The 15704-nt window shown below is 34.1% G+C and overlaps 1 protein-coding gene across 1 annotated transcript in view; it reads right to left on the bottom strand.

Moving 5' to 3' along the window:
* LOC132945156 (homeotic protein proboscipedia-like) overlaps positions 1 to 15059 on the bottom strand; it is a 63861-nt gene extending 48802 nt beyond the window's left edge. The window contains exon 1 of the mRNA XM_061014817.1: positions 13840 to 15059. Within this exon, the coding sequence (XP_060870800.1) occupies positions 13840 to 14413 (574 nt within the window). The 5' untranslated portion in view covers positions 14414 to 15059. The remainder of the gene's footprint in view (positions 1 to 13839) is intronic.
* Between the last annotated feature and the right edge of the window lie 645 nt (positions 15060 to 15704).

The raw sequence follows: 15704 nt of genomic DNA, 5'->3' as shown, positions 1-15704 counted from the left end.
AATAATAATAACGATAGTGTATAACAAAACTTTTAAAAAAAACTCGTACGGGAACGAACAATATACACGCTCATCGGCAATCGAATTAACTATTATAATCTGAGTCCTATTTATATTAAGACTATTTACGAATACGGAACCGCGACTTAATAGGAGTCATTCGAAATGCGTCACGATATATACATATTAACTACATTCTGACTGGTATACTATTATCATATTTATATTTTATAAGTATACTATAATATTATTATATTATAAATATTTATATTGCAAAAGTACAAGTCGTACGTCGCGCATATCACAATATGTGAGAAGACTATAAAGACACAATTAACGTAATTCTAGAGCCAGACCCACACCGTTAACAAAACCAAATCACTAAACGTTAAACCGTTGAGCTAGTGATGTTAGTAGGGAATTTATAAATAATTAATATAATTAAAAAAAATATAATAGGTACATCATACATTGATACATCATAAATATCATTGTTCAGTGTATTACCTATGCTCTTCTACAAGAGGTATTCTTAAATTTGGAACAATTTTTAACAAATCTGCATAAGAAATGTAATTAATGTAAATTTAATTTTAAATTATTGACCTTCGGAAATGTCCTCTTAGAAATTGTATATATAATACATTAAATACACCATAAACGTCGATATAATTTGTATTTACTAATAATAATTTGTTCACTTGCACAGTTTCACAACAAATTATTAAACTGACACTGCAGCATTTCACCACAATATGGGTATATAGTATAGGTGGTTAACATGCCGTGTCAATATATTATTATTATTATTAATATATAGACCGAAAAACTCGTATACGATTTATTATAAATAACGTGAAATTTTTAACTCTTCGTTCACACATACATGATACATAGATTCGACGGCAGCCACGGTGTGTGTGAAAGTGACTGGTGGCCGAAGGACGCATCGGTGCGTTTAGAGGCTTTAAAACCGGCGTGGGGGATGGGTGCGGTAACGCGGTGGAAGGGTTTCCGGGGTACCGGAAGTATATATACATAGGTATTACCTAAATATATATAAGGGCTTTCACCCCCACCCACCACGATAGGTTTTAGTCATCCCCGATACATAATCAATCACTGCCGGAACGCGCGTTCCGGGCCGCCGGGTGCCGCCGCCGCCGTTAACTAAGAAACTTCGCTAGTCGTCAAATTCATTCATGCTAACCGCCACCGCTGCCGTCGCCTTCCCCTCTCAGCTTCGAATCTCCATCACCCTATCTATGTTTCTCCCTCTCCCTCTGCGTTCTCTCGCCGATCTCGTTTCGTTTCTCTCTTCCCCTCGCGTATAAAACCCGCACACCCTTCCACAGGGTGTAGACGATCCAACCTATTTATCCCTTACAAATTAACTCGACCCTACCACCGTCATCGTGCAATTCCGTTAAATTGATTGAACCCACAACGGCATCGGCTTCGGCGGCGGTAACGGCGACGGCGGACGAACCCGACGCACGTATGTACAAGAATAAGACAACATAGAGTGGCGGCAAATACAAATTTCATCGTCCGTTTTATCATACTTACGACGCTGTTATCTGATATATAAGTCCTTCTATAATACGTTATGACAAATGTGCCGAAAATTAAAATTGGTTTATTATATATAGGTACACAAAGCAGTAAAAGGTCAGTTGCTCGAATATTTCGAACAAACTGCACTGCATGCGTATATTAAGTACTACTAAATGTATCATAATATATAAATTCAATATTAAAACACTTACATTTTTGTACCATACAAATGTTATCTATGTATTTCTGTAATATCAATTTTTAATAATTTTTCTAAGACAATAATTTTGGGGGGTTCGACAGAACTTATCGACCGTAATAATTTCTAAAATAAACGTACCCATACTACCTAATAATGTATACTATATATATACTTCAATTATTTTAAATATAATATATATATATAGTAAAATATTACGATTGTATCTTTAAATTTTTTGAAAATCGTAAGTACATTATACATTTATACACAATAAAAATGTATCTTTATAGAAATTAAACTCGTATAAAATATTATAGTTTATGGCACGCACTACGTGTACACACTAAACTCAACGCGAAATTGAATACGTGTATGTGTGTGTGTGTGTGTAAACATTCTGTAGGATCCTATATACAGTCTAAAGAATTTGGATCGGTGCGCTTGAAAACTGTTTCAATGATTTTTATGCCCTGCGACCGCTAATAATAACAATATAATATTATATTCCTACAACGCGAAAATTGAAACGCGCTTAGCTGTGCGTGTAAATTATAATAATATGTTGTGTGTATTATGTATGACGCGTATGTGCGTGTACTCAACGACAAAATTACAGGATTTAAAACGGCCACCGCCGGCGTCGACAGCGCACCATCAGCGATCGGATTACACGGGGGCTTAGCGCAAATATAATATTATATATAAGGACGACAGTATATATACGTAGGGGTGGTGGGGCGGTAGACGAAATATATATGTATATATATATAGGTATATAAATTCACGAGGGGGTTCGTCGAACGCTTGGTATAGAGAGGTGGGATATATTATGTGAGGAGGGGTAAACCGAGGGGGTTTGTTTCTGGTGTGCACCGCACGCGCATATAGGTATATATACGTACACAACACCGGGCTGCGGCGGCGGGTTGACTCTGACAAATCGCATATGATTACGGAGGTACTCGCCCGTGTGTTATTATTATGTCATTAGTGACGCGGCGGCGACTGAAGGGTGCCCGGCCCGGCCTATATATCCAACTATACGACTATACCTACATATATTCACGAGCTCAAGTCTGTATGACTGTATGTATGACGTATATAATATCTATATGTGTGTGTGTGTATGTGTGTGTGTGTGTGTGTGTGTGTGTGTGTGTGTGTATGTTACAGTGTGTAACTATATAGGTACAGCTCTCGCATATACGTTCGTAAATATTATATTATATCGTATACATGCATAATATAGAGAAGTTCTACATCGTGTTCAGGATTTTTGTTTTTAAACGGGTACCAATATAATAATGTCTATTGCTCTGGTGAACAGAGATAACCTCGAAGAGAATACCTTATACCATGGCTGTTCTTATATAGAGTATAGCCGTATAGGTACCTACAATATAATATTTAACATAATACATATTATTATATAGATTATATAGGTACACGTATAGATACCTACACTTTTTGTTCGAACAATTTTAGACCAAACGCAGTTTTCTGAATCGGATCACGTATCCAGGTTAAGAGGTTTTAATCATTCTTCTGTTCATCAGACGACGATAAACTGACGATGGACGGCGTATGAATGTATCATCGATCTCAAAGAGTGGTACAATAATTCGTATTAATTAATAAATGTTGTTTTGTTAGAAAATCTCTGCTTTTTTTATGAACCGTCATAAGGCGTACATTAGGTATAGCGTATAAATATTATACAGTTACCAGTGTAAAAATAACGATTGTACATAAAGTGTGACGGGACTTTTCTTGCGGTGTGCAATCAAAATGAATCAAAATTCTAAATTATTACGGGCCACCTCCTAAGTGCCGTTTCGCGTGTTCCAAACCTTATATCACGCATAATCGAATGGATTAATTGATTTAAATTACGGACGTTTAAACACGCGCTTTGTACGCGTTAAACGAATAGTCTGTTGTCAAAAACTCAAAACAATAATTATTTAGTAATCTTTAGCATATTATTAGAAAAACAACTATTAATACTATAAATAAAATAAAATATAGTGAACGTGACGGCAAATTACAGTGTACGCATAAAATAAACCCAGGACGGTAAAATATATTATATTGTACATTTCTTCCAATAGGAGGTACTTACACAACATTACATGCATATTGTAAATTACATTTAAAAAGACGATTGATTTATACTCTCTGCTGCTTTTGAAAATCGAATTACACTTTTTTGCTAATGAAACGAGTGAAAAAAGGTCTCTCGGGAAACGGTGGCGTGACGCGACATACCTGTCACTCGAACACTTGCATTATATAAAACTATATTATTATACTCTATTTTTCACTCTCTGCTCTCTCTCTCTCTCTCTCTCTCTCTCTCTCACTCTCTTTCTCTCTCACTTTTTCGTCAAAATGCTCGAACCCTCGTTTTAAAAAATATACAGAATTACCTACACGCTTTTCATACGACTGCACGTAGACTGTAGAGTATAAATGCGCCTGTATGTGAGGTAAAATACCTGTATCCAGTATATTGGCCATATTGGTAGGTCCGAAACTAGTCGCTTTTCTTAATTCTCAGCATTCCTCATTGAACAGTCACAATACTGACCATATTGTTATTGTGCTACACCGTATGATTCCAGCCTTCTATTTCTATATATTTTATGCATTACCTGCTCTAGCTGTTTGTTATTGTTGTTTAATTTAATTTGTTACTATTGTTATGATTTTTTTCATGCCTTATCAATTGCCATTTTGGCGTGTACTCTACAAATAAAATATAATCATAACAACATCTACGTTGCTCTGACATTGCGATGACAAAGCGTACGATTCGCACGCATTGAGTCGTGTACTTTTGTACAGTCGTTTTTCATTATATGAATCGAAAATTGCAGCAGCAGTGTGTGACGCTTATATCGTCATCAAAACAATCTTTTATACACATTATATTATTATTGTTCCAGATCCGTTCCCTGCAGTATGAGAAATAACTGAGTGAATTTCCCGACCGGCTAAGGCAAAGCGTTTTGCAGGAGAAAAGAAAAATTTGACATAAAAAAAACCGCTATAATATGGTTTGTATGGGGGTGACGTGAGGGGACGACGACAACGAGTGGGCGAAAAAGAGAAAAATTAGAAATTCAGATTTGTGATATGAAAAATATATATACGACGTGTGTATGCGTGGCGTATGTATATGTACACGAGTGGCGTAAGTGTGCTCCCGGAAGCGGAGAAAAAGAATATGATCGAGTGCGGGTGAGAAGGGGTCTAGAGAGTGGGAAGGGCGGGCGGTGTGCGTTTAGAGCTTTTTGTGTCTGAGGCCGCGGCCAATTTATCAAAAAACATGTTCGACCCCTTCTTCCCCCGGGGGGTCAACCGCCCGTCCGCTGTGTGCGGTGGCGGCACCGCTCAAACAGTGAATCGTATCTTCATAATATTACAACGGTGACATTTCCCCGTCATTTTTTCGTTTTACGACCATTTTTCTTCACTCGCTCTTATACGCAGGCTATACTATGCTGTATATAGTATATATAATACTATCGCCTTACTCTGCAGAAAAAACCCACACCGTTTTCCTTCTCCTCCCCGTCACTCCACGCTGGCACGCACACACACATATATATATATATATATCCAAAAGCCCCTTGGCTTCATTTTTAACTTGCAAAATGACGTGGAAATTGAATCTGCTGCGACCGGCAGCGCGGCACAGTGACTTTTGTCCGCATATACAAAGTAATGTTTTTTTTTTTTTTTATCATCTTTATTGTGCATTTCTGACGTATGACCTTACAGTCGCCCCGTTCCCGTTTCCTTCTTATTTATTTTCGTCGGTATCCATCGTAGTAGCACACTATCTATTTATACGTAGTACATACACCTATATAGTAATATAATATTATACATTTGTGATTTCTGTACGCATAGTGTACATGTATAGATACGCAACGCGGCTGTTGTCTGCAACAAACTATATAATATAGCAGTATAAATATATATAATAATAATAATAATAATAATAATAATAAAAAAGGTATGTCCGTTAATGACACGTCCGACTACGCGATGACGGTAGGTACGTGTAATATATATAAAAGTTTATTATTAATAATATTATGTGTGTTTTTTTTTCTATCGCGCCCAAAATCCGAATCAACGGAAATTGGTACGTCAATCAATCGGGTTGCTGCAGGAAGCGGCTTCGGGTGGAAAACAAAAACAAAAAAGGTAGGTAGATATACGACGACATAACATACTCTACTCATATATATATATATATAAATTTAAGAGTAGAGGTTATTAATAGTCTCCGCGGACCGCGGTATCACCGAGATTAATTATTATTATTGTGTTATACGCTCCCCCTTGACGCCGCCGCCGACGGTTCTCAACAAGTCGTCCTTGGTCACAGACTTGCCCTCCGGTCATCCTCTCCACACCGCCCTCCACCATTGCCATCATTCATATTATATAATATATTTTATACGAAATATCACAATATATATATATACATACATACGCACTTCCTCCCCTCGTGCTTTCCAACCCAATAACATTACAGTGTTTACGCCGCCGCGTCTTTGCCACCTCCACCGTCTATGTTATAACGTTACATTTTAGACAAGAGCTTAGGTATATACGATATATAAGTAATATATTAGTAGTTATAGTGTATACCTTCTTATACATTTCAGAAGCCTTGAAAAAAAAAATTGTTGAACGTAAAAGTAAAAACGAAAATACGCAATGACAACACGCTGTATCTTTATTTATTATTCTTATCAGAGTAGTCATTCGTTATGAAAAAAAATACAGAACTATAAAAATGTTAAATTCATATAAATTATCCATTACATCATTATTTACTATTATAATATTAACATTTTGATGTTCACCGTACTTGCAGAGAACAAAAAAATATTATAGGGTTTCATAAACTTTTTATTTCATATTATTATGCAGTTTTAAGAAAATGCCGTAACCGCATATGTTAGTCTTAATACTATATAATTTCCCTGCAAAACGTAAATATAACATATCAAATTGGTGATCGGCAATATAAATTTTTTTGTTGTTCGCTATAACAGTATCAGTTTATTATTATTAAATTTAAATGTTAAGCCATTATCTGATTATCTGTTTTCGTGCATCGTTGTTTTAATATACAGTCGAGTCTCGATAACTCGAATGTCAAGGGAGATAAAAATTAATTCGACTTATATATTTTTCGAGTTACAAATATTGCATTGAGTGATAGAAATTTCCTAGGGACAAAAAACAATTAGAGTTATCGAGGTTCAAGGTTTTTTTAATCTTTAAGCGAGTTACAAGCATTGTTAAATTGCAATATAGTATTACTTACTCATAAAGTTATATAAAAAAAAAAAAAATATAAAAATTGAAATATAGCATAAAAAAAAATCTACGTATACAACGGAGATGTTTTTTACTTTTAAATTAAACTGTAAGTAAATTCCCTCAATATTAAAGATAACAACACAAAATTGGTTCCGCCTGAATGCACTTTTGCTATAATATTATGTTGTACCTACGTTTGTAATAAGACGGAGGAGACTATACCTACACATGCGGTTGCAGGACGTGATGTCCGATTATTCGATGTTAATTTCCACGCTTTATATTGTTAACACGAGTACAAATTATGTTCTCAATATGTGCTTATATATTTGGTGTTCACTAATTGTCTTAAACTTTAGATAGGGTTAATTTTAAATCACAAGATTATTTTGTCAACTGATTATATTTTGTAGTGGAATTTACTGAGTGCTTATAAGATTGTAAATGTAAATATTAGCATATACTATAATACATTAGAACACGTAAATATAATATATTTTATTAGAATGTCTGTATTTATATAATAAAACTAGAGCAGTTTTACTTGGTTCATAATATGATGTAACATAATAGTAGTAGAATCTGATGAAAGTAGTTTTCGTCAAAAAAACATTTCTTATTTTTATAACTCTATTACACACATGTGGGTTCTCTGAGATTATGATATATTATTATGAAGATGATGGAAATTAAATAATATATATATAATACATAAGTGGTATAACCAATGAACATAATATTATGTTGTATACACTATACACGCATAGTTTGGTCATGAATTTCAATTTATAATGATTTTAAAGTAGAATTCTGTTGTATCCGAGAAACACGAAAAGTTTGACAAAATCATCAAACTGAAGTACCTGCCTATAGCTTACTAGTTACTATATAGATATAGACATATTATTCTGGTCTTATATAATATCGATCTTCTCTTATTAATATTAATTGTTATGTAACAATTATAACTTATTTAGAAGTTAGCAGTTAAATGTATGACTAGATAAAGTTATTATGAACGCTATACAAAAGTGTTATTCTGGTAATTCTTTGTTATGCAGAAAAAAAAAATATTAATTACTTATAATATATATAATAATATATCAAATAAAAACATTTCTTACACATTAACCATTTTATTGTTTTTTATCAATTTAAAAACCAGTCGCATACATTTAATTTCAACCATTATCTGCTAAAATGGACCTACCAACTATTAAAATATGTACTTATATAATATATATTATGTTTAGAACTATTGAATCCTCATTGATGTTGTATTATATCGTAATTTAAATTTAATTGTACCTTTCAAAATATTTACGAATTTATCACAGAAATAGCATGTATGAGCATGACAAAGCAGAAATATTCTACTATCTTTATTTTTCAAAATGTATAGTATTTAATTGGAAATAGCAAATAGCATTAAAGCATAATTCTTGATGTATAAATATATTTACTATGAATTATTTTCAATATATTTAGTATTGATTTAATATTTTTAACTCCATATGAATACGTAGGTAATACAAAATATAATATTGTTTCTTAAAATGTTAATCAATGGAAATAACGTATATTGTTTAAAAATCAATATAGATACTAAAATAGAATGTATGTATTATGTTATTTTTATGTTTATAAAATGAATCAATTTCAATTTTCCATTAATATCCAATAGTCTGCAAAAAGTTAATGTAAAATCCTAGCTGTGCAATTTCATACTCACTCGTTCAAGTCTCTTTTATAACATTTTAAATTATCCTTATCAATATTATAATATTACTTAAGTATTATGATGATTGTAAAATAATAATAATAATTAATAATTAAGATACATTATACTTAGGTATCTATTGATTATTATAGTAATATCTTTAATAGGAATTTCTTAGAATTCTAATATATGAATATAAAAGCAATATTTTTGTTATTTATTCTAAATAATTAATTTTATAAATTGGAAATAGTGGTATGCGTAGCTCAGCAACCTTATTTCTAAATATTTCCTTATTAACCAATACAAAATATAGAATTGTCGACCGTACAATTATTTTGAGTTAAGATTATCAAAATAATTTATTAAATTGTAAGAAAACTATAATAAAAAAAATATTATGGTATACATTTTGTTTATCATTAAAAATATTAAAACACAATTTACATAATATATGCCATATATGTAACCTATGGGTGCCAAAGATATTTTTGAACACTTTAGAGTGTATAGAAAATATTTTTGTTTATTTAGCGAATGCTACAAAATTAATTTAGGCAACATAATGTCAAGTATAGGTATAGTCGTCATAATATTATCAGTTAATATTTTTAACAATAAATTACGGTATTTGGTGGAGAAAGTGTATTGTGTATACTCACATAGTTAATACAAAGTAATATACATAAAGGTATATATATATATATATATATAAATAATTATATTGTATTATTATTTATTACACAATAAACATCACACAATAAATTAATATAGGTAGGTACGCATATTTCAACAAAACAATTCATATCATATGGTTAAAAAAACCGAAAACACCATGTGCTTAATTAAATACTATATATAGTTGCGCATATATTATGCGTGTGTGTGTGTGTGTGTGTGTGTTAATAGTGAAAATTATAGGTACTTTCTTTCCTGCAAATACCGCAGCATGCACATCATGTGCACGATTTATCACAAAAGAACGCGGCAACTTGTCCTACAGCGATAATTGTTTGATCACCGGTTATCATATCGAAAACCTGTTTATAAACTAAAAATCTAATGAATACTCGTCATCGTTGCACGATGTTTTGAACCCAGATACTACCTGTACAGGTAAATAAGTGCGCATTATACATCCATTCAGTTGCATTGAGTTGACCATCGTGATAGTCCTCTGTGTAAATACTATACATAAACAATATTATTATAATACACACCATCTCGTGTAAATTGACAGCTTGTAAAGTACAGCGAAAATTATATTATGCTGCGTAATATTTAGCCGTCTTATTTAATAACCGGATGATCCTTAAATTACTATATTTTGTTCATATACGTTATTTTACATCGAGAATAATTATTCTACGAAACCTGCATATTTTACGGGCAGACAGTATATTATAAAGACGCAGTGTATTGTAGTATTAAAATTTGCCGTTGTAATAATAATAAAATAATAATACGGCGTCGATCTAGCCTACTGTGGCTCGAAATAAGTAAAATTAAGCGTTTCGTGCCGATATGCGTAGGTATAATATAAGTATATTACAATAGAGGTTATAATAATATTGTATTATTATGAAGTCATAAAAAAAAAAAAACTTTTTGACGGTGTATATAGTTTCGGTAAACCATAATAATTTTTATCGTACACGTCGTACAGCATAATTTAACCTTCGTGATAGACAGATTAAAATAATAGTATGCGGACAGTAATTAATGTTTGAACTCCATCGGCGGCTGCGGCGGCGGCGGCGGCGGCGGCGGTGTGTATGAGCTTCCATATTTGACCTGGTCCACCTTTGGGGATCTAACCCCGGCGTGGTTGTAGCCGGTATATTAAAATGTCGGCCAATAATCGTATACTCCTTTATAAACTTGGAAATGTGATTTTCGATAATGAGTTATTCAATGACTACCAAAAACATTGAGAACAACCGTTGAAAACACGATACTGTTGATTTTTTCAATAATTTGTATAAAAGCAAAACGGTCTTGTGTATACAATACTTTATTCATTAGTGTGTTCTTACGTGAAAAGAATGACCCTATTTTAACACAACAAATTTTCTCACATCAACAGGCCTATCGATCATATTCAGTCTGACAGTAGTCCACGTTTCAAAAACTATACACAATAAGTTCAATTTATTCAAAGCGATCCATATAATATTATATATTATGAAGTAGTAAACATTTTTTTTCTTAAAAAGAAGGGGATAGTTGTTCACTTTTTTTCTTTTCAATATAGGTATTTTGTTAGTAAATAACATAACAGATGTGGAGGGGAATTCATAAAAAAATTATGAAATTTATTATTTAACATTTAAAAACGTACATTTTAAATATTATTATTTAAAAATAATATTGTTTTATATTAGTTAAAGCAAAAAGTCCATATTATTACTCTATATTATTTTCTGGTCATCTCAAGATTTTAAACTAATTATTAAACACACTGTTATAACGTTATATTTTGAGTAAAAGTAATGACATTTTATCATAATAAAAAAATAATCGTGTAACATTTTTAGTTAAATATATAAAATAATGATTAATTAAAATTTGTATCTGAGATATGTAAGCAAACTGTTTACATACAAAAAGGATTGAGTACAAAAAAAATAAATTTCATAGGTACATTTTGTTTTATAGTTGGCTGTAACTATTTATTTGAATGTATTAAATTATAAACGATTTTAAATTAACTTGTGCACTTTAAAATTATGAATTTAAATATTTAAGGTAAGTAAGTACCTAATTGTAAGTTAAAATTGATGTACTATTTAGTTTTATTGTAGATTAGTAGGGTTTTATTAACACCAACGTTGGTTTATTTTTGTAACGAATACAAGCACAGTACCGACGTGAGAACAACACAAATTCTAAATTAAAATCCGAAAAACTGTCATTAAACATTCTTCATATAACACATTATAAACAGCTAAAAAGCGAGTCCATCATTGATATACATTTAACATCGAAATGATTTACGATTCGATGGATTTTAGGGGTCGTAATCATTATACTCGAGGGTGAGGGTAACTTGCAGGATATTCGGTAGTCATAACAGCGTTTATTCACGCCACTTAAACGGAAATCCCACAAACATCGGCAAATCGAATCATGTTTTGTTTTTAGCTAGGTATCTAATCGTTTCAATTATCCTTTTTTATTAACAACCTTTTTTGTTAATTTCAACCTGTCCTCTGTTTTATAGGTATAGGTACCTAAGGCGGTCGGCAAAAGCGGCGTCGGCGACGACTACTATAATAGTACCTATACGGTCGGTGAGAAACTCCGATTTATCTGGCGGTGTACGCACAAAAACACGATAATGATAAATCGACACGGTCAAACCCTCAACCGAATGTCAAACACAAATTGATGGGTTATTCGTCTGGGAAAAACAATACCACGCTAATAATTTATACGTACGGGAAGTCCATTTCATACAGAACAATCAAAATTGCTTCCCGTAGTCTGTCTGGAGTTTTAGAAAACGTTTAAGAAGTTTCAAGTCCACGAGAGTTAATTATTATATTAGCGATCGTTTATAATTTCAAATTTGTTTCAATCAAGAAAAATTACATAGGTATACACGTGATAGTCGGTGGCGTCGGCAAGTTAATCACGATTCACGGTGCGGCCGTTATCTTAAATACTGTTTTAATGGTAGTTATAATACCTTGTGTACCTACATATTTTATAATTGAATATTTCGTTCGGTTCACAGTTATTGCGCAGTTATTTTAATATTAGTATCCCTCTATAGATTATGGTATTGTAAATTTTCCTCATGTTTTTGTATAAAACTTCTACGCGTGTAAAGCTGTGATATTATAAAAAATACTATAAAAATAATAATTTGACAACAGCCATTCTTTGAGGGTACTTACTGCGTTTATGTGAAAAGTTACCATATAGAGTATGAAGGATTTTATTAAAAAAAAAAAAACGGTGGTCTTCTCTCCCTTTATATGCGATTCAAACACACAATAAACGGGGTGAATTTAAATTTATAAAGTGATAAATGAAGTAACACATGTATGAGCAGTCGAAAACTTTTGATGTGTTCTTATATCTTATGTGCTTAATGTGGCAGTTGAAAAATTAATGTTTATAGGTATAAAATTACATATAAAGTAATATTAAAACATAATCAGTTTGTAAAATACAAAGTTATTAAACAATACAATTAGTTATTGTCAATATTAGAATAGGGTCAGTGAAAAATTGTTTTCATTATTTACTTTAATATAATAATATAGTATAGCCGTATACCTAGGTACAAATTATAATTATTGGATATTTCTACTAACCTGGGATCCGTCAATATTTAATATATATTATAAAAGATAGAATAAAATAACGTAAAATTGAAATTCTTGAATTTAAATAACATTATATATACATAATTAGTACATGCAATATAATATATTATGCATACCATATGGTAATAATAATATGTATGCAGTACCTACATTATAATTTAGTACGTCATAGGTACTATATGGCTACTAATTTTTAGTTTTAAAGTTTAAGCAAATTATTTATGTGTCTCGACTACTAAAACTGATCACTAAATTCCATTTTACAGAACAAATATAATATGCTTGAGCCAACGACACAATGTGAAACTATACCATTGCTGCACCAGTGTCCCTCGTCAAAACAAAGTTTACGGCCTAAACAATATGTATACGAATTGCAATGTCAAACTTTCTTAGACATACTGTGTGAGTATATAGATACACTTATCCGTAACATATAGATATAATAAGATAATAGTGCTTCGTAGTATGATATACATAATTTGTGTGACGTATAATATTATCATATATTGTCGGGTTTTGAGAGGTTACACGGTAAAAACGAAAAACTTCTCTTACACTTGGAAGGCTGTCTATGAGAACTTGTGATATTTTAGCTTTCGCATAATGTACGTCAAAGTACACGGTAAATGTGGCGGTTATCTTACGTACAATAATCTATACACGAAACTTACCTTGGTGGTTGTTCTTCCTGGTGGTCTTTTTCTCCTTCATCCAAGGATACTCTTGCTGTCCACCGCCTCCGCCGGCGCCGACCACACCGCCGCCGCCGCCGCCGCCAACCTGCTGGTCTGCCTGCATCTGGTACATGGCGGCGGCGGCCGCGGCGGCGGCAGCGACTTGGTGGTGCTGCTGCTGGTGTTGCGGGTCCACCGGTGACACGTTCTCGTTGCCAACGCCACCGCCTCCCATCACGTGGTGCATCATGTAGTCCGGCACGGCGGCGGGTTGATAGTCGGCCGCGTGGTGGTCCATCTGCGGCCCGGCCGCGGACACGGCCGCCATCCAAAACCCGTTGCCATCCTGCAGACCGGCGGCCACCGGCGAGTCCTTCATGGCCATGGCGGTCGCCGCGTACATGTCTCCCTTGCGGTCGCCGCCGCCGCAATCATCGTCGTCGTCTTCGTCGTCGGCGGCCGTGGCGGCGTGCAGGGCGTCGGCCAACATCTGCGGGCCGCCGAACGCGCCCAACATTAGCTGCTGCTGTTTGCCGGGTCGCAGATCGGCCTCGGTGTTTTTTAGCATCATTCCGGACGCGCGGCGACGGTATTTTTCACGCGAAAATCGTTTTGTTATTTTCAATATCACCGCACCACAATATACTATATTATACTGCAGATCACCACGACTGTCGCGACCGATATATCAGCACCGTGCGGCGTGTATAATAATATAATAGAAATGTATACAGTAGTAGTAGGACCTATAGTAAGTAGTAGTAATAGTTGTAGTGGTATTATAGTAATAGTAGTAGTATTTAGTAAGTCTAGTATAGTGGTAGTATTTTACAAATAATTTTACATCGGTGGTAGTATAATGATAATATTGTAGTCGTTGTATTTAATACAATATAATATTTTTATAATGTCAGTACCGATATAATATTTTAGTAACGGTTTTTACGACGCGGCGTGTAACGGCGGCAATTAATTACGAAAACGAAATAAAACTCGCACACATTCATCGCACCATCATCGCGCCCGTACAATAATTACACACAGGTATACAGCACTGGCTGCAGAACAACCGACGGTTTAGCAGACGTCGTGGTCGAACGTAGTCCGCCGACTGTCGGCCATCGGACGCGTATGTCGATGTCGTCGTCGTCGCAGTCGCCGCAGTCACAGCAGAGTGTACAGTGCCAGTTGCGGCGGATGAGGCGATACGCCGACGATGGCGCGCGACGGACCGATAGTTTTATTATTATTATTATTCCCGTTCCCGGCACTACCGCACGCCGCGCGCACCACACGAACCATACGCCGTGCGCCTGCGCCTCAATCGGTACGACGGGGCCGCCTTTTCTCCGCCGCCGCCGCCGCTGTCAGTCACCACCGCTGCCGCCGCCGCCGCCGCACAGCAGCCGCAGCCGATGATTTTTCCCGCGCACCACCTGTCAATCATTACACACACGCGTGCGCGCGCAAACGTTTTACTTTGCACTCTCCGGCCTCCGTATATACGACATAATATAGTATAATATTATTATCGTCTAATATGATATTTTTATATTACAATAATATTGTATAATATCCTCAGTACTTAAACAGTAGTAATAATATTTAGGTACGCAAAATTCGGTTGTATATTTGGCGCCTCATCCTCTCGTCATAATGCCATCTATACCTACCCGGAACGCTCACCCATCTCCGAAAATTGGCGTTTATTTGGCACATGTCTAAATGTTTTGTTCTAAATTAATTATTAAATTTACAAATTATTTTATTTTATCCACTTTTAGGCGTTACAATTAAGAGTTTATTATAATATTCGTGTCGAATTCGATAATACTTCAATTATAGATACCTACGCCAGAACT

Source organism: Metopolophium dirhodum, chromosome 5, assembly GCF_019925205.1.
Source record: "Metopolophium dirhodum isolate CAU chromosome 5, ASM1992520v1, whole genome shotgun sequence".
NCBI classification, from domain to species: Eukaryota; Metazoa; Arthropoda; class Insecta; order Hemiptera; family Aphididae; genus Metopolophium; species Metopolophium dirhodum.
This window is presented reverse-complemented; position numbering and strand designations above follow the sequence as displayed.